At 38.0% G+C, this 26,039-nt stretch overlaps 1 protein-coding gene across 3 annotated transcripts in view; it reads left to right on the plus strand.

Annotated features, from left to right (window-relative positions):
* The window catches only part of LOC145982078 (uncharacterized), a 187,355-nt gene that overhangs the window by 40,586 nt on the left and 120,730 nt on the right, over window positions 1-26,039 (plus strand). For all 3 annotated transcript variants that reach the window (XM_083115674.1, XM_083115675.1, XM_083115676.1), the window contains exon 2: window positions 23,606-23,672. In XM_083115674.1, coding sequence (XP_082971800.1) covers window positions 23,606-23,672 — 67 coding nt within the window. The remainder of the gene's footprint in view (window positions 1-23,605; window positions 23,673-26,039) is intronic.

Genomic DNA, 26,039 nt, shown 5'->3' on the forward strand with positions numbered 1-26,039 from the left:
AAATGATACTAGTGGGTAAAAATCATGATTTTTATTTAAAAAATATTTTTTTATGATTTTTACGTAAGTCTGATTCTTTATTTAAACCGATCTCTTTAAACGCTTAAAATTGTTTGCACCGTTCATATATACATCTTATATATATATATATATATATATATATATATATATATATAAGCTTCACCTCATAAGTATATATATTTTGTTTCCTTTCTTAGAGCTAATAAACACCATTATATGATTACGAGATTAATGTACTTGCACCAAAAGTGATTCTGATATGTACAAAATCATTATGTACATTACATAGACGTGCGCAGGGGGGGGCGGTTCCCCCTCCCCTAATCACGGACGTTCGCATATTTTTTTTCCACTAAGGGACAAACAATGTATTTTTCCATGGGGGAATATTACCCCGATAATAGTGTTGCCCCCTCAAAAAACACCTCTTCAATTTGAAATCATCGCATAATAATTAATGTAAATTACTATGACTGAAATCAAATTATACGTGCAAAATATATACTTTTAGGTTGATATTAATATTCGAAGGGGGAGATGTGGCCATCTTTGCCCCCCTTCCAGACGTTCCATGCCCCTATATTATTATACTTTCATTTAGAAATTTAATGTAGAGAATCTTATTGCTGTTATTAAACGATATTATACTCTTAAAGAAAATTAAGTATTTTCAAGCCGATGAAAGTTCGAAGCAACTACTGAAGAAGGGGGTTCAGTGGCACAATCACAAGGGGGCAGGGAGCATTGCCTTTTCCCAACCTTCGACGGAAATCAATTCTAGGGGGGGCAAACATTGAAGTAAAAGAATACAAAACTAGCAGGACAAAAGAATACTGAAGATGGAATTAGTATTCACGTCCTTCTTACAAGATTTCTTTAAGACGGCCAGGAACACCTGCAGGGGGACACAGAGGGGCAATTGCCCCCCTCGACTTGAAATTTTATACAAATAAAAATTAATTTCGTAAAATTTCGCTCGCAATTTTTCTATCTTTTCTGTAATGCATTGTGGGATAAGCACACACACACACACACATGAATGCAGTTCAAACTAAAAGAGTGAGATAAAATGAGATTTTTCTTTCCCGACTGAACTTTCATCAATGCTTTTGCCCCCCCTAATCAGAGGGTACATTATTCTATAAATCAATTCACCTTGCTTTTTCTTCACCACATTCTTGCAACATTCTTGCGAGCAGAACCTCGTTGCGAACACTCATCTACTTTTCCTCAATCGCATCGATTGCCCCAAAGGTCACAGCAGAACTCCTGGCGACCAACACATACGCAAACACTCTGGAGTGTGTTCTTGCACACACACACATCCCCTCATTGCTTTTTATTCAATGTGCTAATGGACTCTTGTCCTTAGTGACAAGCATTTGTGGGAAAGACATAAGGACATGGTGTAAGAGTATTTTTGGTTTTCTTATTACGTTTTGTTATTATTTCCTTTGAAATTTTATTTCATAGCCTTCATTACTTCCTTCAGTATAGTTTAGGATCTAATTTTTATGCTCTTATCACAGTAAAAACCGTTATACAAGGGTTGGATAAAAAGTAATGGCAACACTGCTGTCCCGTGAAAGGGGTGAGTCACAGCTCCACAAGCGTTTCGTGGCTGATAAAGGAATGTCAGACGAGGAAGTATAGTGAGTGGGGTGCGATTGTATGTTATTCAGTCAAAAACAGCAGAGGACGAGAGTGCAAGCGCCTTAACGATATGTTTAGGCAAGAAGAAAAACATCTCTCAGGCAGACGGTCAACGCAGCCTACTTCTGCACCTTCTTGCAACACCACCTTCGTCTCGCATTAAGAAGGAAGCGACGGCACGGTGTCCCATCATCCTGCTTGACAATGCAAGGTGTCACACTGCGAACAATGTGACGGCGCTCCTGCATAACTGGTAGTGGGAGGTACTGGAACATCCGCCGTATTCACCGGTATGAGACCGTGTGATTACGACCTGTTTGCCAAAATGAAGGAACCACTGGGCGGGAAGCAATACGACACGCGCGAAGCCATCATACGTGCTATAGGGCGGTCACTGCGGGACATCGACAGAGATGGACTCGCTGACGGTGTACGACGCCTTCCATACGTGTGACAGAAGGTTGTAGAGATGAGGTTCGATTACTTTGAAGGAATGTAACACGTGTTCCTCTGCCAATACAGTCAAGTACCAATTATACCAGTGTTGCCATTACTTTTTATCCAACCCTTGTATATTTTTAGGTTATGTTAGAACATGATCAAGGACGTATTTAGGAGGGGTTCAGGGGATCCGCACACCCACCAAAAGACTTACTAAGTACTTAAATAATGAAAATAATGAAATATAATACAGTAAAAACTGCTCATCCCGGAACTTCTACAAGAAGGAAACCTGTAAATACGGAAAAAAAAGTCCCCAGAACGGACCGATTTTATACCTGAAAATGACCTGCTTAAGGCGGAAACCTCCTTAACGCCGAAACGGAACACCATTTAAAGACCAACGAGATGTTTTTATTCTCAGTAAGACGGAAAGTTCTTCATTATTTTTTTCGATCACAAGAAAACAATGCAATACTGTAAGTGGAACACGCCTCTGTTGCCACTCGCTTATCGGTAACATTGTCGATATGAAAGAATGCGCTACAATACTCATATCTGTTACGATTCCGTTTCTTTCTTTCATCTCTTACCCTCTTTCTCCACTTTTCTTTGTCTATTTCTCCTCTTTTCTTTCGTCATCTTTCTATTTTTCTTGTTATCTCTCTTTGTTTCTTTCTTTTTTCTTCACTTTTATCTCAATCTTTCTTCACCTCTCTTATTCAATCTTTCAATCTTTCTCTTTCCCTCTTTGCACATCGCGCTACGACGCCAGGGGTCCCGGGTTCGAAAAGATACAAAAGTAAGTACTGTACGATCTTACAATACTGTAAAAAGTGTACCAACATGTTGTGTAGTTACATAATTGTAATCTCTGCTATGCTTATTGCGACTGTATCGCATTTTTATTCATGTACGTACATGCATTAGTACTCTACATTATAAGTAATGCGAAATGTAAATCTGTCTTTCCATTATTTCCTGCAGCGCTCTATACTGTATTTAAAGTCAACCCTGTATAAGAAGGAAAACTGTTAAGACGGAAAATTTTGCTCGGAACCATCATGTTCCAGGATAGACAGGTTTTACTGTAACTAAAATTGAATAATGAAATTGTACTTGTTGTTTAACCGAGAGTTATTTATGTCCGCCAAACTAATTGGAAGCCAAGAATTACATTGAGATCATACGACTATATATAACAGTACCAAAGAAGAATTGTGATAGATCCTACTTATAATAATATTCATAAAATATTACCAGGAAATTTACTTTTCGTCAACTGGATCTAGCATTTTTTTATATATTCAATAAATATTGAATTCTTTATCAATTTGACATTAATTTCCTTGCCAGGTCATTCAATTTTTTTTTACAAATTTTGCCGACCTTAACTATACGGAAGCTAGATAATGAATACGTGCTGTTATATCGCTATCCTTTTACCGTCTTTTTACCCTTTCATTTAATAATGAATGTTATTTAATTGGAATATTTTAATTAATGCTATTACAGAAAAGGTCTAAATATGGACCCCCTTTTCTTTGTTGTCATTTTCGGAGGAAAAAATTAATATATCAAGCACCTGCCTTTAAAATGCATATATATATATACTTAAATATAATAGCATGCTAAAGTATAGAAGGTCTCCATTTTTTTTTAAAAAATAGCAATTTCCAAAAAATGGTAAAATGATGTATTTCAAAATTGTGCTCTAAATATGGGCTACTAGTGGCAATATCACAAAAAGCAATTACAATTTAAAAAAACAGTCATTTATCGCTAAAACATTATAAAATTCATATTTATGAATAATCTGTTGTTTTGAAAATCACGCGGAATGGGAAAAATCGAAATTAAGAAAAACATACAAATATTTGTTGAAAATGTGATCTCAGCATTAGACCTCATGTCATAGCCCATATTTAGACCATCGCGCTATTTTTCTTCTTCAATTTATTTTCGCTCTCTGTGGTACATATTTCACAAACAAATCATGGCATTATAAAAGCCCACATTTGTTTTATGTACCGCTAATATCACAACCTATACAAAGCAGATGAGAATTCAGAAAACGCGAAGTTAAAACATACCTGCAAGAGGTTTTCGGAGGTCGCAATTCTATAACAGCGTCCAAGGCCGAAACTAACCACCACTTTCTCTTGCAAATTGGCGCCGCAACTTTTGTCCTTGACAGATAACCAGTTCCCATAGCCTCCGCCAGGCTGCAGCACCTGGGAGCACTGATAACTCCTAAACCAATATTTAAACCTTCGCCCATATTTAGACCTTTTCCTCTATTACAATTATTTTATTGTAAATATTATTATTATTTTGAGGCACTTGGTTCGCCACCCCCCTCAAAAATATATTTCTACATACGTGCCTGAACGTGATTGTTTTGGTATACTTCGCTTATCTGCCACTTTTAGCTTTTAGATGAGGATGAATTGTTAAAAGATGAATTTGGGACAATCACATACACAGATGGCCATCACACAAAACAAGTCCCATGCAATATTGACTGAGTCGAGACGCCAGAGTCTCGTTAGTCTGCAAATTGGAGTCCAGGGTCTACTGTTACCGGACTATGAATGTAATTTGTGGACGGTGTATTTAACACAGCAGTGCATGTGTGGACGGCTCAACACCGCTCACAGAACTGCACAGTCCGTCCAGTGGGAAAGGTGACTAATGAGAAATGAAAGGCAAGACGTTGTTGACTGCTAGTTTACAATAACGTTTATACCTCGTAAGTCAATACATGCACTGAAGCGGTTGTAGAACTTTGTGAAACAGTCTTGGTACTCCTGTTTCGGAATCGCCTCCAAAATCGCGGTCGAAGCTTTTGGATGTCTGGAATGGTGTCCAAACGCCTTCCTTTCAAGCCAATTTCAGTTTTGGAAATAGCCAGAAGTCGCATGGAGCTAAATCTGGAGAATATGGGGGTGATTCAGCTCCACTATATCTATTTTGGCCAAAAACTGGCGCACCAACCTGCTCTTTTGCACGGGTGCATTGTCGTGCAACAGAGACCATGAGCCCTGTTCCCGATATTCAGGCCAAACTCTGCGAATCCTGGCCAATAGACGATGCAAAATACCCACGTAATACTCAGCGTTCACAGTGTGACCGTCTGGAGTGAATTCCTTGTGGATGATGCCTTTGGAAGCGAAGAAAATCGTGAGCAGGGTTTTGATTCGGCTCTTCTGCATGCGCACTTCCTTCGGTTTTGGGGAGCCTGTACCCTGGACCATCACGAAACCTTGCATAACACTTAAACACGTTCTTACGGCTCAATGCCTCACAACCGAAAACAGTTTGAATCATTTGAGACGTCTCTGTTGCACCCAATGTGAAACAGAATTTAATGTTGGCACATTGCTCCGTTTCCGACCGACGTTCAGCAGGTACTGTCAGTCACAAGATCCATATGCGTCGACCGTCGACGCTAGTGCTTTGCAACTTTGCCGGAAGAAAGTCGAAATGTGTCGCTACGTAGTACATATACTTATCCATAGATGTCACTGGTAGTTCCGTGGCAAAAATATCAGTCACCTTTCCTACTGGACGGACTGTGTAATTGTGATATTATTGCAAGTTTTTGTGGGATGGATATGTTCTTCCAGGAATTCTCTTTCGCAAGTGCCATCTCCATCTCAATACAATGGCCAGTTGCCTCGACCTGTGGTACTGTCAAATCGTCGGAGCCACCCGCGCGTGTATTGGTGTTGCTGTTTTGGAACGTACAGAGCCGAGGTTTCCCGTCCGAGTTGCTGCTGTGAAAATGGATTGCGAGGCGGAAAAGAGGCGAATTTTGGACGTGATAAACGTGCTGAGTGACCAAGCAAACAAATAACACCACCTTGCATTTTTGAAAAAATAATAATAATAATAATAATCTGATGATTCCAAATAAATAGCTAAATCTGGAAGCATTTTGAATGCTGATCACGGAAATTAGATCAATTTTGTTTCCCATCACGTCAGGATTTTTCACAATTTCGCAATCAAAATTCTCATATTCGACATTACATTACATCTATTACATAACGCAACAAAATAAATTTAAGCAAGCAAACTTTCGGTTGCTTACAAACCAATAGGCGATTCTGGAAGTATTTTGAATGCTGATCATGCACATGATATCCATTTTCCTCATCACGTCAGGATTTTTCACCATTTCACAATTGTTGAATAGTTATCATCTGTTAAAAATTTGAAGTGACACATTGTTTACATCTCACGCTGTCTCCATTACATCTGCATTCGTGACCTAGAGGTCGCTTTCCGATAATCGATTTCAATAGCATGTGCTCTGATTGGTAGAACAGTCAAGCTTGAATGATGTTATTTAGAACCATTCCTAGTTAGAAATTCTTTGACCTAACCTTCGATCCAATGAGAAAAATGACGTTGTCTCTGACGTCATTTCCCTTTAAGCGTTCAATTCAACGACTTGTTCGTGATTTATTTGATTGTGTACAAGACTACACTAATATCTGAACCTCGCACTGCAGTTATTTGGATTCTCTATAGTTTCGCTAGAAAACATAAGTTTACTATTTAAACAACCACGATGATTCACACTAAAATTTAAATTAATAACCTCACAAAACTGTTATACCATAAGAACAGGAAGACATTACTGTTTCGAAGAAGGTGAATGACATTCAACAACAGTTTAGAACATAGATATTAACAATAGAACCTGAACTTGGCAACGTTGGCTGAAAACTGCACACGCGGTGTGAGCCATAAAAAGAAAGAAGAAGAATGTGTACAAGGCGCTTTATTCTCTTGTTGACGAGCCTGTGGTTGATGGAAACTGAGCTGTTTGTGTAATATTGTGGTAATATTAATAGTTGTTAATTAAGTGGTTACTGTTTATAAAGAGAGAATTTTGTGACTGGAATTGAGTTAAACCCATATACTTATTTAAGTTGAAGTTTAAAACTACGGTAAAAGGAATTATACTCATTAATGTGATTTTCGTAAGGCAGTCTTGTTAACGTCATGGCGGATGCCATAGGTTATATGGAACTTAATAATCAAGTAGAAATTATAACGAACTTGGTAGAAGACAATGAAATTGTTATAGAAAATAACATTATAGAAGAAACATCTAGAAAACAAGCTAAAAGTGTCAGATCTTCTGAAGATGATCAAGTTCCAGCAAAAGCGGTAAGGATAGACAGGTTAGATAATAGAGATAAAGTAAACACGTTTGGAGAAGGTCGAAGAGAAAATAATGTAGACAAGTGTAAAATGTATTATGATACACATAATGGGCCATATTTAGTAATAATGACTAGTACTAAAGGTGCAGAAAAGAAATTTAACTCTATGAAAATAGGCAATGAATTGCGAAAGAAAGATATAAGGGTCAGATATATCCAACCAAGTGGTTTATTTAGAGCAAAGATTTATTTTTACACCAGGAATGAAGCTAAAAATTTCATGAAAAATATGCATTTTCATAAAGAAAATAATATTGATGTGTTCATCCCGGAATCCTTATTGGTGAAGGAAGGATTGATATATGGTGTGCCCACTGAATTTGAAGAGGAGGAAATTAAGGAAAGTATTGAAGACCCGACAGTAATATCAGTGGAAAGAATGAAAAAGAGAATTCGAAAAGATGATGGTTCATATTATTTTGTTCCTACTAAGCTAATATCAATCACGTTTAGATCTCAAGAAATGCCTAAACAGATTATAGTGGTTAGTCACATTTTCGATGTTACTCCTAAAGTTAGAAATGTGATGCAATGTAAGAAATGTTACAGGTTCGCACATTCAGCAGCCATATGCAAGGATAAAGCTAAGTGTGCTAGATGTGGAAGAGAGGAACATGAAAATTGTAATGAAACTCCGAAGTGTTTAAATTGCGGAGGAGAACATGTTGCTACTGATAAGTCATGTGTAAAATGGGAAATGAAAAGAGAAATCATGAGAGTTATGGCATATGATAATTTATCCCGGCAAGATGCAAGAGAGAAAGTAATAACAGGTAATGTTCCAAGCAATTATGTTGTTCAAGGCAACTCATATGCTGATCAAATAAAAAACCATATAAACAAAAGTCAAATAAGTGAAATTGACACAAGAAAGACTGGTGTTGTAGGAAATAGCATAACAATACAAAACAGATTTGAAGCCTTAAGTGATTGGGGTGAAAGAAAATCAGATACATACTTGGAAAATGTTTCATGGAAAAGAGTTCCTCCAGAACATCATAGAGACTATTCCAAATTTGAAAATAAATATGGAAAAAATTTCAGACTAAATTCCTATTCACAAACAAAGAATTATAATGGAAATTCTGAAGGAGAATCAAGTAAAGGTTCTCTAAAGAAATTACAAAGTAATCAAAAACAATTAAATGGAAAGTCTACAGGAACTGTAATTAAGACAAGGAAAAATGAGGAAGATGTGGATAGTACAAACAGAAGCATGCAGGAGGTGAGCACCGGAATCTACAACAATGAAGAACAGAAAAAAATCGTGTACTTTCCTCACATAACATCTCAGAAGGATCTTATGTATAATTTGTTACAATTAATGGCGAAACTTATGGCGACATTAACTAAAAATTCTGACTTATTAAGCATAAAAGAAATACTAACAGAATGCTCACAAATAAATGGCCAGGTGCAGAAAATTATTGAGGATTTGGAAATTTTTGGAGAGACACCTTAGGGTGTGGAAGGAAAAATAATGGAAAACATTCGTGGGGGTACACTGGAATGTAAGATCATTGAAAGCAAGAAAGCAAAATCTGGTTAAATTAATAGATGAATATAGACCTGAACTTTTATGTTTATCGGAAATCTCTGTGAACCCATCAAATATAGATTATTTTAAAGTAAATCATTATCACATAATTTATGAAAAGATTAAAGATGATAGTAAAGGAGTTGCAATTATGATTCATGAAAGCATTCCATTTGAACCTATATCTTTTGATTATACATTGTCTATATACGACACATACAAAATTGAAGTCGTAGGAATTAAAATCGCTTTTATGAATCAAAAAGTTAGTATTATATCTATATATATTCCTACAGGTGCAGAGTCACAGAAATTAACGACAAATACATTATCGCAAATGTTTCAATGCATAGAAAAGCCTTTTATTATAGCAGGGGATTTTAATTGCCATCACACAATATGGGGAGATCAGGATGAAGATAAGTTGGGGAAAGTGTTAGTAGAATGTATGGATTTGTACAACTTTACTGTAATTAATGACGGGTCTGCTACGCATATAGGAAGATTAGGTACTCGGCCAACAGCTATAGATTTAACGTTAATGTCAGATGATATATGTGGTCAATTTCAGTGGGAAACAGACAGTGATCAAAGAACCAGTGACCATTATCCATGTTTCTTTTATACTGATACTAATTCAGTGAGATCTTTCACTATTCCGCTCAGAAAATGGAAAGTTAACGAAGCTGATTGGAATAAATATTCTAAATTACTTACAATCTTATTTAAAAATACAGATTTAAATAATATTGATAAGAGTACATATGATTATTTTGTAGATTCTGTTAGCATTGTTATGGACAGATCATGTACAAGGGCAAAAGAGGAAGTTGTAAAAAAGTATCCCATAGTACACTGGTGGAATAAAGATTGCCAAAATTTTAAAATACAGAGAATTGAAGCTACTAAAGTTTATAAAACAATACCAAATCAGGAAACTTGGATTAATTATAAGAAAGCAATAGCGCAGGCCAAGAAATGTTATATCAGCGCAAAGAGACAATCGTGGGCAAAGTATTGTGAAGACATAAATAATAAAGAGAGTATCAGTACCGTGTGGGCTAAATTTAAATCAATCCGCAAACCACATACCCCTCGATTAATACCACTCAAAGAAACCTGGAAAGATGAATTTATTATGAAGGTAACATGTAATAATAAACAAGAACCTGCAGATGCCCCTGATGAAATTTTCTCTTTCAGTCCTAAAGATAGACATTCACAAGGATTATATACCAATATCATGATCGATGAAATAAGAGACATAATAATAAGAGCCAAGGACACAACTCCAGGAAAAGATGGAATAACATACTCGATGATTCAAAACTTGCCGGAATGTGGTATAATATATCTTTGTAACATCTACAACTATATAATGCATTCAGGAAATGTACCGCAATCGTGGTACACTCAAATGATTTTACCAATATTGAAACCTGGCAAAAGTCCACATAAAGGAGAATCTTATAGACCGATAGCTTTGTCTTCAGTACTGGGGAAAATTTTTGAAAAATTAATTCTAAAGAGAATAAGTTGGCATATAGAGGGACAGGAATTATTTTCAAGGCTTCAAGTTGGATTTAGGAAGGGAATGGGGTGTACAGATGCGTTGGCAATGTTATCATCAAAAATTTATGATACAATGAAAAGAAGAAGTAGTCTTATTGCTGCTTTCTTAGATATTAAAGGGGCATATGATAATGTAAATATAAATAAATTATTAAACATTCTACAAAATCTGAAAATACCTTATATGCATCTAAAAATAATTTGGAATCTATTAAAAAATCGTTGTTTATATTTTTACTTTCACAATAAAGTTGAGGGTCCTAGATGGATAACAAGAGGACTTCCACAGGGAAGTCCTTTAAGTCCTTTACTTTTTAATATATATTTAATGGATGTTCAAAGAATATGTCCTGAGCCATTTGGATTTATACAATATGCAGATGATTTATGTATATATGAGAGTGTCAAGCAAGTAGATAAAGGAGTCACCAACATGGAAGCGAAAATAATAGAGATAAAGAAATTTCTTGAGAATAGGTCTATGAATATATCGTCAGAAAAATCAAAGTTGATTATATTTAGTAAAAAAGGAGCTCCGAAAAATGTGAATCAATATACAAAAAAGTTACACATTCCCATAGAAAATTCAGTGAAATATTTAGGTGTTATATTTGATAGTAAATTAACATGGAAACCTCATGTAAAAATGTTAGTGAAAAAGGCAGAAGTAATTTACAATGTATTTCGTTCTATGGCTACAACAAAATGGGGAAGTCATCCTAGTACCATGATGAATTTTTACAAAAACTATTACAAACCAACAATAGAATACGGGATTATAGTCTTTAATACAATTTCGGAACGTGTATTTCGACCTTTGGAAGTAATGCAGAGGAAAGTTCTACGAAAGTGTCTAGGACTGATGAAGAGTACTCCCAATGTTGCTGTATACATGGAAGCATGCGAATGGAACTTAAGTTATAGGAAAAGAGAAATGTCTATTAAATATCTGTTGAAAACAATGTCAGAAGTTAATCATCCGTTTAACGACATTCTATTCGACTTGGTTGAATTATATGATACAGGCAAAATTAATAACTGCGAAGATATAGGATGGGTGCAATTATATAATGAGTACTATGAGGATCATCAAAAATTATTGAAAGTAAGGAGTAAGCCCATATATACTCTAGATTTTCCTGTTTGTGAATATAGAGATATTTATTTTCCTGAACAATATACAAAATATGATTACATGGAAAGATGGAAAGATTATTACTTTATATATACAGACGGTTCAAAAAGTAGTCAAAATGTAGGATGTGCTGTTTATGATGTACAGAAGAAGGAATCAATTATGGTACATTTACCGGAAGATTTTTCCATTTTTACAGCTGAAGCTTATGCAATTTACCAAGCACTAATATATACATATAAATTGCAAGAAAAAAATATATTAATATTAACGGATTCCAAAAGTGTATTATATTCAATTCAGTCCAATTATGATTTATTATTTAAATGCTCCCCATACATTATAAACTGTGTAAAAACTTTACAAAATTTAAGGAGCAGGGGAAAGATAATTCATTTAACCTGGGTTAAAGCACATTGTCAAAATTTAGGAAATGATATGGCAGATTTGTATGCAAAACAAGCTAGGGTAATTCAACCTGTTCTGGAGCTGAAAACCTGGTACACAGACCTTCTAGCGAGGGTGAAGAAAAAGTTGAAGGAAAACTGGACGGAATGGTGCAAAGGTGAATTTCAAAATGCAGGCAGCTTTTATCAGAGGATAGCTAATTTCAATAGAATGAGACCTTGGTTTACAAAAGTTCAAGGTTCACGGAATGTGATAGTATTACTAAATCGTATTAGGTCAGGACATACAACTACTAAAAGTCATTTACAAAAGATCCGGATTGTACAAAACCCAAACAGTACATGTGGCAACAAGGAAGATATACACCATATCCTATTTGAGTGTAATAGATACACACAAGAAAGAGAGACATTCTATAAAACTCTTATAAACTGTGAAATTCCTTTTCCTCAGTGTTTGGAATCTTTGATTTGTGAACCTAACCTTACAGTTGGATATATATTGTTATCTTTTTTTAGAAAATGTGGCTTAACTATTTAATAGAAAAAAAATTGTTCATAGTATCCTTTAATAATAATGTACTAAAAAATGTAAGTTTATGTACACTACATATGTATATAGATATGGGAAAAACTGCTTAGCGGTAATCCCAAGTAAAATGTAAATAAATAAAATTCTCTTGTTGCTTAGTTGCCTGTGACATTTTAATTTGATAAATTTAAAAAAAGAACAAACACAACATTACAAATAAATAACGAATTATAGTGTAATGTCCAAGTAGCACATAATTCTGTCACTGAAATTGACGTGATTTAGTTTATAGGTGAAAAACAGATACACTCTTGCAGCTGTTGCACTAACAAAAGAAACCACTTTCGACTTTCGCCGATCGATTCTATGAAAGCCTCTGTTCGACCAAGCGCCTTTGATGTATCGATTTGGGGATTGTTGAAAGTGTTTACCGGTAGAATAATACAAGGCTTCGACACACATGGATTTCTCGAGGCCGGAAATTTGCTTAGGAAGTTTGTTTGAATTCTTTGACGCCTTTTGTGCCTTTCTGTCTTTGAGGAAAATACCGAAACCCGACATTTCCCTTAAGCTTCATGGAAGAAGCGAAATACAGAGAACAAAGCCATCAGCAAGATTTTCCTCGGAGGGGTGGGGGGATGCTATCCCCAGTTAAGGAAATTCTCACGGAACATCGCCCACTAGGATCATGGGCGGAGTTTGAGCTTTTGTTTTGGGGGGCAGGCTCTGGGAGAAGCATATGATGTACCTGAGGGTTGTTGAATATCTCTTAGCTTATAAGGGGTCCGGAGACCTTCTCCCGGAAATTAAAAAACAACAACTTAAAAACACTGAGTTCTAGGCCTTTTAGATTTGAAAATGTTAAATTTCCTCGCTTAAGTAAACAAATATTAATTAGTATATTCGTTGTCAGTTTTAAAAGAAGCAAAACAGTACGATTATTGAATTTTGCATTTCATTAATTGAGGATTAAAAGTGGTAAACGTTGTAAGTGCCAAAAGCGAAAGTGTTGGGAAATCGCATCGTTCATCACATCAGTCCGTACGAACATTCACACTAGTGCCTTTTCACACGCCCTTTGAACTACTTAGAGGGCTACCAGCCACTTTTCACGGTTACCTCATTATAAAGCATGGCACATTTCACAGTTTAACGTGGAAAACGGCGTTGGAATTCTTGTGACACTTACAGCGTTTACCAATTTTAGTCTTCAATTTTTTATTGATACAATACTCGTATTACTTTAAAAAAGTTACGGTACAATAGTAAACTTCAGAAATTTTAGAAAAATTAAATTCAAAAGTTCTTTTGATGCCTCAGCAGTAACTGTTGACTAAACACAAAGTCTTTTACGTTTTTCTTTCTTCAAACTGTACACATCAATCAAATCGTCTAAGACCGGCTATTGCCGCGCATGTTATCATGCCAAACGTCAAGATTTGCGGTATGGCTTCATAACAAAAATGTAGTAACTGAACTTAATCATGTGTATTTTTTTTAGTCTTTTTTAAGTTGGGGGCTAGGCCCCCCTGGCCCCTCCAAAACTACGCCTATGACTAGGATAATCTGCATAGGTATCCCCCATCCATTGCTTTTTCAAACTGGACAAAGCTTCTCCCGAGCTGAGAATTTCCCGAGTACTGGGTCCACAGTAAGATTCCATATCTTACCCGTTATTCATAAGAACTAAGGTGCGTTGCAAAATGATAAGAACGAATCAAAAAGTAAGTGTGACACGTTTACTAAGTTACAGGTACAGGCACACAGCACATTGCAATGCTCACCTAATGTACAGAAAGAGAAAACGTGTTGAACAGAAGTCATGTGCAGGCAAGGAGAAGGTACAAAGCAACGAACCTTAAAAGTGACCATGTTTACTGTTGCAAAATGATAAGAACGGCATCGCAGACCCTGCTTTAATAGTCAATACACGAACCATGGCAGTACACCATTTTGAGGACCCGATCACACATGCTGTCCACCAGCGGTTTCAATAGATTACCATCAAGGGCATCCCATGCAGCAACGACAGCATTCCTCAGGTCATGAACGTTGTTGTACTGGATTCCATTGGCGTACACTGAACGGCACAGAAGACCCCACAGGTTTTCCATGGGGTTAATGTCAGGGGAATCGCAGGCCAACCAATGACATGCACATTCCTGTGAAGAAACCAGAAGATAGTGGACTCAGCAGTGTGTATAGTGGCGTTGTCTTGCTGAAGACGCCACTGATCGCCACCAATGCCATTGGCAAATGGCAATAGATTGTCCGTTAGGACGTTTTGGTATTCGAGCGCATTCATACGGCCTGTGGGAAAGGCGAGATTCGTTTCCCCATGATAACCAAACCCACCCCACACCATTACACACTGTCCTCCTTGTTGTCGCTTGGAGAAGATCTTTTCCTCTTTGCGGAGATCATGCCAATAGTATCTCCAGCCATCTTGACCATCCAAATCGAATTTCTTTTCATCACTGAAAATTACCCGCCGCCATTCCTCCTTCCACGCCATGTGCATCTTGGCCCAGGACACGCGACGCTCCTTGTGTTGTGCTGTGAGTCGTGGCTGTCGTTTGGCCTTGCGATATCGGAGACGATTGCTGCGTTTCATAGCCCGTGATAGCGTTGATTGATGCACATGAATATGAGGATCACGAGCCAACTGTCTGAGGGATGTTCCACCAGCAGCCAGCTTCCTCAGGACGTCACGTTCCTGTCGGGGCGTCAATTTCCGCGGCCTTCCCGGTGCTTTCTTTATTCCATACCTGTCTCCAAGTTTTAGGAAATTGTTCACCACACAGGCGCTGCGACAAATTCGGCGTGCAATCTCTTCCTTATATGCCAATATTTGCCCCTTTTGCACGTTCCGACAATCCTGCTCGACGGCCCATTCTGCACCTTCATCAATGCTGTCGTACTCCTCAACAGGGCATGAATACCTCGCGATCTGCACGCCAGCTGCAACAGCGCCCTCTGTAGCCACTGACAACGACATCTACTGGGGTAACCTCACTCCGTTCTTATCATTTTGCAACGCTCTTTTTACTTCGACCTTGCTTGCTGTTACACATACACGTCTCCCTGAACACCACTTTTCTCATAACATGCTTTCCTCTCTCTGTCAATTTGCATCACTTTCGTTTCCTGTTTTCCTTTCGTTCCCACGATATGTTCAAATTTCATACCGTTCTTATCATTTTGCAACGCACCTTAATACTTTACCTCTTCTTCTTCTTCTTATTATTATTATTACAAATCCAAAAATTAAACTGATTTCAAAATACTTTGGTGTTCATGTCAAGTTCAGACCTGACTCTCCCCCCCCCCCTGGACTCTCCACATTATAACTACATTCCCTTTACTTCATGCTATATCGAATGCAATTTTGGTCAATATAAATCTACGTTTCGCGACAAGTTCCAGCTCTTAAAACGAAAGTGTGGTAACCCATTGTTTTGGTAACCAAAAATAAAGCACATTCTACATTCGATTTTTGCATTACAATTAATGTCATGTGAGTCTATATTTAGCTAGGTAAGCCGTTTGCTTAATTAAAATTTCCTTTTTTAAAAGTACATGTGTACATATAATTCCATATTTTGATTAAAATAACTAACTATATATTCGCACTTCTGTTGTGTGTTTATATACACGCAGTTTGCACTAGAGTTGATTTTGAAAGATATGCACAGCAAAAACTAACATTATTTAACACCAAAATGCCACTAAACTTTTACAACGAAACTCTATATATAAAAGGCAAAAAACAATATATTCCTCTAAACATATTTCCAATTCCAAAGGTCTCATAAACTGTACGGTTCATTTACACTCTTTGAACGATCGCAGCGCCACACACGGCACTATCTAACACTTTCTGCTCACAGCATTCCCGTTCGAACGCCTGGAGTATATGCTGACGGCAAAGCATCACTGTAGTTTGGGTTTCGGCAAACTTCGGTAAAACGAAATCCATCGAAGAACTCAGGATGTTAAAAAAGAGAAATTTTGCCTTGTGGTATCCGTGACATACGATTGATATGGTTATTTAACGCCCCTTTTCTACCACTTCGGGCTTGTCGTGCCGATGAGGATGAATGCTGATATGATAAAATACATAAAAGGATATTCACAAGCAATTATTAACATGATACAACAGAAACTCTTCAGAGGATTATGTTGGTGTGAAATAATTTCACCATATGAAAAGTCGCCCTATTACTAAGTTTTGAGGAAATGCTCAGGGCCACTAAAATTATAAGTATCTTTGCCAGAGTTGTGTTTCAAAATATTCACTAATTACGTCAATATGCTAAAATATCTGTTATGTAATCACAAAACACTGTTTTTCACACAATATTGATGACAATAACTTCCTGGGCAATTAGACTCCAGGATATTTTCTGCATACCCAGCGAAATGCTGGAAAAAATACTGCAATGCAATTAATGCCATTATATTTCTGTCAATTATACATCATTCTTCTATCTCTATAAGTTGACCTCTACGATGAGGATAAATGAACCCGAGAAATTGGTGATGTATAAAAAACAATGGCACGTTCGTGGTTTACCCTTGATTTGAACCTACGATCTTTGGACTAGAAACTTGAAACGCTTAACCATCTAGCAGTAGAAGACGAGATCAACGGCAGTAATTCATAAACAAACAAATGTACAGAAAAAAATCATAACCTGGGAGAAATTTATACTGAAGAGCGCCTGATCTATCATGACACTGCTACCTCTATTTGTGCAAAGGTACATAAATCTTAATATTAAAACACGGCTAATATATCGTCAGATAGGGTTATTTTTTGAAAACGAAACCAGACAGGGTGCCTTCCAATGGAGACGTTTAAATGATTATATTATCTCAACAAGGATACATGGATTTAGATATTTACATTATGAGATACGTAATTTTCTGATTCTTATTTACATTCAATTTGTATGCTCTTAGAATTTCTTTAATTTGTATAGTTTTCTTTAGTAAAAGCATCCTTCTATACTTCTTTCTGGACTTCCTTCTGGACTTCCTTCTTTGTGGGAAATCTGTATCTGGACTTCCTTCTTTCTGGGAAATCTGTATCTGGACTTCCTTCTTTGTGGGAAATCTGTATCTGGACTTCCTTCTTTCTGGGAAATCTGTATCTGGACTTCCTTCTTTGTGGGAAATCTGTATCTGGACTTCCTTCTTTGTGGGAAATCTGTATCTGGACTTCCTTCTTTCTGGGAAATCTGTATCTGGACTTCCTTCTTTGTGGGAAATCTGTATCTGGACTTCCTTCTTTCTGGGAAATCTGTATCTGGACTTCCTTCTTTGTGGGAAATCTGTATCTGGACTTCCTTCTTTGTGGGAAATCTGTATCTGGACTTCCTTCTTTGTGGGAAATCTGTATCTGGACTTCCTTCTTTGTGGGAAATCTGTATCTGGACTTCCTTCTTTGTGGGAAATCTGTATCTGGACTTCCTTCTTTGTGGGAAATCTGTATCTGGACTTCCTTCTTTGTGGGAAATCTGTATCTGGACTTCCTTCTTTCTGGGAAATCTGTATCTGGACTTCCTTCTTTGTGGGAAATCTGGATCTAGACTTCCTTCTTTCTGGGAAATCTGAATCTAGACTTCCTTCTGGACTCTTATATAATCCCTGGAACGTGTCTCCTTTATGCTAATTCCTCTGGTATTTCCATATTTAAGTTTCCCCTCTTCAGTAAGTCCTATTTACACAAGCTAGTAACAGCTCACTTTTTCTTCATTCGTACCAAGTCCTAGAGTGTTACGAATTCGAGGGTAAGGGTTGATATCTACGTCACCTATTTCTATTCTCCTCCCTTGACGCAACGGCTGGAACGCGCCAACACTAAAATAAATCCAGCAAGGTGTATATTTGGTGCTGGACGACTGAAACGCGCATCCAAGTAGGTGCAACGACTGGAACGCGCAACCAAAGGTAACTGTGGTTCGCGACTGGAACGCGCCGCCACTGGTATAAATCAAAATTTCCACCAAGGGGATTGTAAATCAAGCTAACAGATTCGAGATCTGTTAAGACACACGAATTTGTATCAGTGTTTTCACTTCTTTAGTTTTCCGGTATATTTACATATGAGCATCAATTTAATTTATTAAATATTTACATTAATTTATTGTTTTTATATCTTTTCTTCATCCTCTTATAATGGATTTTATTGTTGTTCATCTTTCCAAATTACTTTGCGCTTATTTACACTGCCATTCGCGTATCTCGTGGTAATCTTCAATCTTGCACGCCTGGTGCTGCCATCTCTATTTCACCTTGGCAAACCGTTTACATGAGTTGGTACCATTGGGTACGTAACAACACGTAATAGAAAATTTTGTAAAGAGTTCACAACGAGTCAAATATTGAACTTGAGCAAATACGATAATTGCTTGCTCACATTAAATATGACGTAGTTGTTATCCCTGCATAAGCATATGACATCCCCACGTATTTTGCCTCTATATAGGAAGAAAAAAAATACGTGCGAACATCGTACCACGCAGTTAGTTAGACTGGGCCCCCAATTTCCAGTACAGAACATTCCCCGACATTCGCTACGAGACTCGGCGGCAAGCGGCCCGGCATCAGGGCTTGTCTCTCCCGGTGAACGGGTCCGCGACAGTCGCACGCTACAGTCTGTTTTTTTCACTCTCCCTGCCTTCGCTCTTTTTCCCTTTCTGTTGACGTTGCAGACTGACGCCAGTATAATACTCCCTCGGAAGTTGTGTTGTGTCGTGTCCGTATGTTGAAGATTGTGGCTTAATATGGCACCACAAAAGTTTACATTACAACAAAGGATTTATCTTGTCGAGTGTTACTTCGGAAAGAGGAATTGTGGAGAAGTGCGACGACGTTTTGCAACGAAATTTCCTGGTGTTCCCGTTCCACATAGAACCACTATATTAAACCTCGTAAAAAAAGTTTAAGAGTAACAGGGTCAGTTCTGAATAAAAGTGGAAAGAAAAATGGGGAAATAAAGTATACAAAGACAATCCGCACACCATCCGTGAGTTAAAGGAGAGTATTGTACGAGAAATCGGGAGAATTACAGTAGACGAACTTGCACGTGTAAATGCCAATTTCCTTCGGAGATGTCAGGAATGTGTTGCAGCAGAGGGACATCATTTTCAACACCTTCTGTAGTCAAGGTTAGTACACAATATGAAAACTAATTTTAATAGCCGACTCTAGCGACTGTCGCGGACCCGTTCACCGAGAAAGACAAGCGCTGATGCCGGGCAGCTTGCCGCCGAGTCTCGTAGCGAATGTCAGGGAATGCTCTGTAGTAGTTACTAATAACATGAATTATATCATCACTAACGTTTACGCTTATATAAATAACCAGTAAATAACATTGATTTCTTGGCATCTAAATTGAGTTATCACTCCCCTGCATATGTTGTATATTAATAGGAAATACTTTACTGCTGTAGAACTTTCCCCCAGTGTATGTGTAGCTTTGCTACCCGAGACCAAATGGTCGCGCAATTCTCCTGGCTCAGACACGAGGCCTCGAGATTACGTAGCGTGAAGTCAGAGCATGTCATGTAGTGTTGCCAAGTTTATCGTGCAGCTATGAAATGGGGGGGGGGGTGATAAGCAACGAGTAAAATGCTCTCCATACATACTAGCTTGCACTGTAAAAAATGTCCGTTACTTTACGGTGATTACACTGCAAAATCTACTGCGGTCCACCGTAAGTCCATTGTACAGCGTTTTCACCGTAAATCAACTTCAGAAAAACAGAATTCACCTGCTAAATTACAAAAACCACACAAGACGTCAAATAATTTAAATGTGTTGTAAATATCTATTGTTATCGTGAGTGGTGCTATTAGTAACGCAAACAAACGGTTTACGCTACTGTCGCTGCAGGACACCGCATGCAAACAAGTGAAGGGCAAAAGAATACCGAGGCGTTGCTTTCCATATGATTATGGTGTCGTTTGTTGTTTTTCTGCAGTTAGTATTTCTTTACGATCGAAGAACTGTAAATATTTACATTGTACTTATACTTCCGTGCTTGTATTCATCACTGGAAGCTTTTTTTCAACCATTACCCATTGGTTTTATATATTATTTTATGTTCTATAATAATATTACTATGTAGACTTCATACATTTTTCAGTAGATATGTTAGAATGTTTATATATGCTGCCAGGTTCTTAATTGTCCATGCAATTTGTATCTTAGCTTTGTTCTTGCAATGGAAACTTGCTTTAGACTTTATTGTGTTCTGAAGTTGTTTAAATTTGAGCATGTGCATGTATGTATCGAAGTATGAACATACATACTTGAAGTTATTACGATACAAATCGTGATATGCAAGTACCGGGCGGCCAGAATTAAAGTTACCAAACTCAGAGCCCTCTGTAGCCTGTTTAAGGCATCGTAGAACTCTGAAATTTGGTGAAGCCACTCTGGAGACCATGGGGAAGAGGATGGCTACAAAAATAGTTCAATTTTCCGCCACCATGTTGAAATGTGGCGCTGTAATAATGAATATTGAAAAACATAAGTCACGTGTACTATAAATCTTTACTGTTTGTTTCTGCCAGTACAGCAGTGTTCAATATGCGTGCCAGAAGTGTGAATGACCTGTTGGAAGTGTAGCACAGCATGATCAACAGCTGCACGAAGCATGACCCTGGAAATGATTGCGACATGTCGGTTTATGCTTGCTTTCAGCTCGGGCAGCGTCTGTACACGTTCCTGGTACACACGATGTTTCAGGTATCCCCATAGCCAGAAATCACACGGAGTCAAGTCCGGCGAACGGGAAGGCCAAGCATCGGGAAAACCCCTTGAGATGACACGATCAGGGCCAAAGTTGTCCCGAAGAAGTTCAGTCACTTGTTTACCAATATGCGGGGCTGCTCCATCTTGCATGAAGATTGTGGTCGCTGAACATCCTCGTTCTTGCAAGGCAGGAACCACGTGCTGTGCAAGGAGTTGAGCGTAACGTGCACTCGTAATGGAACATTGGACTGGGCCTTGCGGTGTTTGCTCCTCAAAGAAAAACGGACCCAGAATGAAATTAGCAGTGAAACCACACCAGACAGTGACGTAATCAGAATGCAATTGTTGTTGCAACACACAGGGTGGTGAGGCACCCCATAGTTGACAGTTCTGTGTGTTTACCGTCCCATCGAGGGTGAAGTGCGCCTCATCTGTCCACAGAATATTCCAAGGCCTCATGTCGTCCACAGCCATCCTCGCCAGAAATCAAAGAGCAAAATCGACGCGTAGAGGCGGATCTTGCGGCTTTAACTCATGAACGACATGGATCTTATAGGGGTATCACTGTAAAATGGACCGTAGCACTTTGTGAACCGTCGACCATGGCAGGGACAATGAACGTGCCACAGCTCGTGCACTAGTCGCAGAATATCGGGAACAACGGGCCCTATCCGCCACTGCAACAGCCACTTCGGTGACAACTTCTTCTGCAATCGGCCGGCAGCGCCTTCCTGCTGCAACACACAGATCTCCAGTCTCTTCAAATTTCTTCATCATCTTTCTTAACCCATGCGTCGTCATGGGCCCCTTTCGAAGTCCTTTCGCATGACAATAACCTCCCAGTGCAGCTGCACTATTACTGCCGTTCTGATATAACAACTTCACCAGCAATGCACGTTCTTTCTTATTTAATGGCATGGTGATCACTTCCGACCTTTGTTCAGCACTCACGTTAAGTGATTTAGCTGAGTTATTAATTAGAAAGACATTTGTTAGTGGCTGGAAGTTGCGAGAAAATAATCTCTCGTTTATTGCAAGATTGCAAGGTAAAGGCAAATCCATAACCAATTGGAGCCGTTTACGTCATTATACCCATCATGGAAGTACAGCGCCACATTTCAACCTGGTGGCGGAAAATTGAACTATTTTTGTCTTTTATCGCCAACCTCTTCCCCATGGTCTGCATAGTGGATTCACCAAATTTCAAGAGTTCTACGATGCCTCAAACAGGCTGCAGAGGGCTCTGAGTTGGGTAACTTTAATTCAGGCCATCCGGTATTCTGATTGATTTATTTCTTGGACTAATTTAGTCTGAGCATCTGGTCAGAACTTAAGGTCATCCCAAAATATAAAACACACACCTTCGTATTGGACACAGCATTCTCACTCATTGTCAGCTGCAAGCGCTGGACTCTCCAATGTGTCGTGTCTGTAATGTTTTTAAGTGTTGGATATATTCTTCTCGAATGTGTCCATTTTACTTTAATCATACAGACTTTCAATGTTTCCAACTGTTTGTCATCTCTGTTGGGCGATGACGGCAGTGTTTTAACAAATGTTTTTAACTTTTGAGAAGAGGTTTTACACTGTTTTTGAGGGAGCGTTTAGCCTCTCCTTGCCTTTATAATGTTTTGTGGTGTGTCTGGTACAGGTCCCCTTACAACATTGCACACTTTTAGCATTTTTCAAGAGGCTTTTTACAGCCCTGTTTTAACTTTAAGGTGAGAATTTTTGAAAATACGATTTTTCCTTGTAGGTGCTTTGAGGCAGAGTTTACGGTCCAGGAACCAGTACATTCTGGTTCCGCTGTAGGAGCGGACCTTTTTTCTGGCACAATTTAAATTCGGTCCAACTTGTGTATTGTTTCATTGAAAAAAGGTTCCCGGACTGTATTTTAATTGTTCCTGAAAAAAGTTTCTTGGACCGGAAAAAATGTTCCTGGACCGAATTTAAATTCATCCGGAAAAAAGGTTCCTGGACCGTATTCAAATTGATCTGGAAGAAAGGTTACTGGACCGAATTGAAATACTTTACTGATAAAAAGGTTCATTACGGTCCAGAACCCATTTACGCTTGCTGATTTTCTCTCCTGGACCGGAATTAAATTTATTTAAAATTCCTAAATCATTATCAACCCTGCTTTGAAGGGTACCCACAAATTTTAAGTAATTCATTCATTTCAGTAAACGTTATCCTTTTTTGCTCGCATTGAAAACAAAGCCGTATGAACTGAATTGATATAACGTACAATTAATATTAATCTTGTTACTGTTACTCATCACAGTTTCCTCTTGTTTTCAGCTGGAGATCCAAATTGCAATGCAGATCTAGGCGTCGCCAGCGGAGTAATACCGGACTCCTCGATAAAGCAAGTAGAATTATGAATATATTTATAAAAAATGTTTTAATTGTGTTATTTTTATAAACCCAAAGCTTGTCTTGTTGAAGTAGTTTATGAAACATTTTTCAATTGAACACAAAATATAAAGGTTTAAAAAAAAGGTAAAGTGCTCCCCTGTGCATAGCACTACGCCATGAAGGCGTATAGGGGGTGTGGGAGTAACGCCCCACACTTTCTTGATCCGGTCGTGAGTGGGGGTGATGTGATCAGCATCACGCCCCTGACCGGCTTTACCCCCCAAGGTTTCCCCCATGTTATTCGACGCTGGGTGGGCGCCGGGGCCGCTTCCATCGTTAGAAAAGTTCCCGGATTTGAACCGGCCGGGGATCGAACCCGGGACCTTTAGCATGGTAGTCAGACGCGTTACCGACTTTTTTTTTAACCACTTTTTTATTTACTTATTTTTTTATTACATTTTGCAATTTATTACATTACATTTGCAATTTACATTTCAACTCATTGGGCAAGTAAACATTACAGTAAGAAAATTAGCATACAATCTATTTCTTTTACAGTCAGGTATCCTATGGTATTCTTGATGGAGGTAATTTACAAATTGTATATTAAAATCTGGTTGCCGATATGTCGATAGGAAATAGGCATAGTGTCCTAGGAGCCATTGTACACTTTTACGTTTTCTTTTTGGGTAATATTCAAAAGCTGGATATAAAAGAATATCTACAGAGATATTATACACTGATGTTCGACAAATAGTACTCACAAGTTTCCTTATATAAAGCCATGATGTTTCTATTATTTGGCATTCACTCAGTCTATGGACTAAACTATCAGATACATTACATTTGGCACACATTGGCGTATTTATTAATTTAAGATCATAGAGTCTCTCTCCAGTGATTAATTTTTGGTGGACAATTATATACCATGCTGATCGGATTCGTGATGTAAGATGGTGAGCCTGAATATTATTCCATATTTCTCTCCACTTCATTGTGGGATTTTGCTCAATAATTTTACATGTTGGTTGTTCTAATTTACATAGTCTGCGATATATTTCCGATGTCACTGGTATTGTTAATCTCGGAGATTGTAATAGGGCATAACTAATATCCATTATTGTTGACTTAAAATACCATAAAGTGTCTACCAGTCTAGTAATATCAATAGGAGCCTCTAGTGAAATATAGTCCAAAGCGCTTCTCAAAACTTTAATTGTGAGGCTGAGTGGATGCTGAATCAATGTCTGCGTGTCAGCTTGAATACGTAAGGCCTGGCATTTGAGTTCTATATTCACAAGATTCATTCCTCCCTCGGTAAAAGGCAAACAAAGTAATACATGTTTCACCCTCAATATCTGACCATTCCAAATAAACCAATTTACTGCACTCTTAAGTTTATTTATATCTAACTTCCGTAGTGAGAGAATTTTTGCCATGTACCATACCTTTGACAGTGCATAGACCTGTACAGTGTCTCTCAAAAGTTTTAGGACAACGACATTTTAAACTAGGCAACCCAATTTACACAAGCCGTTGGTGGGTTGCGTGCAGAGTTAGGCTCAATTTCAGGGTTGCCACGTGCACAATAGATATTTATAAAATACGCGAAAGAAATATAAACAATTATTATTGTATAAAATTATTAAAAATATCACTATTATATCGCAAATGACAAAATTCTTTCTGAAAGAAAAAAATAGGTTTTCTAGTATTTTATTGCTGATGAGTCTACAGTAAGGAAAAGAGGTGAGAGGAAACGAAAGGTTACAAAGGAGAGGAGAAAGAGAAAGCGAAAGGAGAAGAGGAAAAGTAGAGGAGAGAAGAAAGATAGGATAGACGAGGAGAGGAGATGTAGTGAGGAGAATGAAAAAAGATTCGAGGAGAGATGAGGAAAAAAGAACAAAGAAGAGAAAAGAGGAGAAAAGCGAGAGGAGAGGAGAGGAGAGGAGAGGAGAGGAGGAGACGAGAAGAGGGAAGTGGAGAGTAGAGTAAAGGAGAGAAAAAGAGAAGAACGAAAAAAGAGAGTGCAGTGGAGTCGGAAATCTAAGACAGGAAAGGAGATAAGAGGAGTGGAGAAGAGTGGGATGGGGATAAGATGCGAGAAAAGTAGGGAAGACGATATGAGATAAAAGCAGAACAGAAAGAGGGGAGAGAAGAAGGAGAAGGAACTGGAGAGAAGAGGTAGTTGCAGAAAATATCGTCTGAGCGTCAAGAATGGATGCATTGGTCAAATTATCGACATGAAACATTCAATAACATTTTGAAATGTATTGCAGAATATATTAGATCGGTGCGAAATGCCTTTTGGCTGAGTTCAGAGCAAATTAAAATCTTCCATGTAATATCTTTGATTTTACCTGCGATTACACCACTA

This window comes from Lepisma saccharinum, chromosome 30, assembly GCF_977018435.1.
Source record: "Lepisma saccharinum chromosome 30, izLepSacc3.1, whole genome shotgun sequence".
NCBI classification, from domain to species: domain Eukaryota; kingdom Metazoa; phylum Arthropoda; class Insecta; order Zygentoma; family Lepismatidae; genus Lepisma; species Lepisma saccharinum.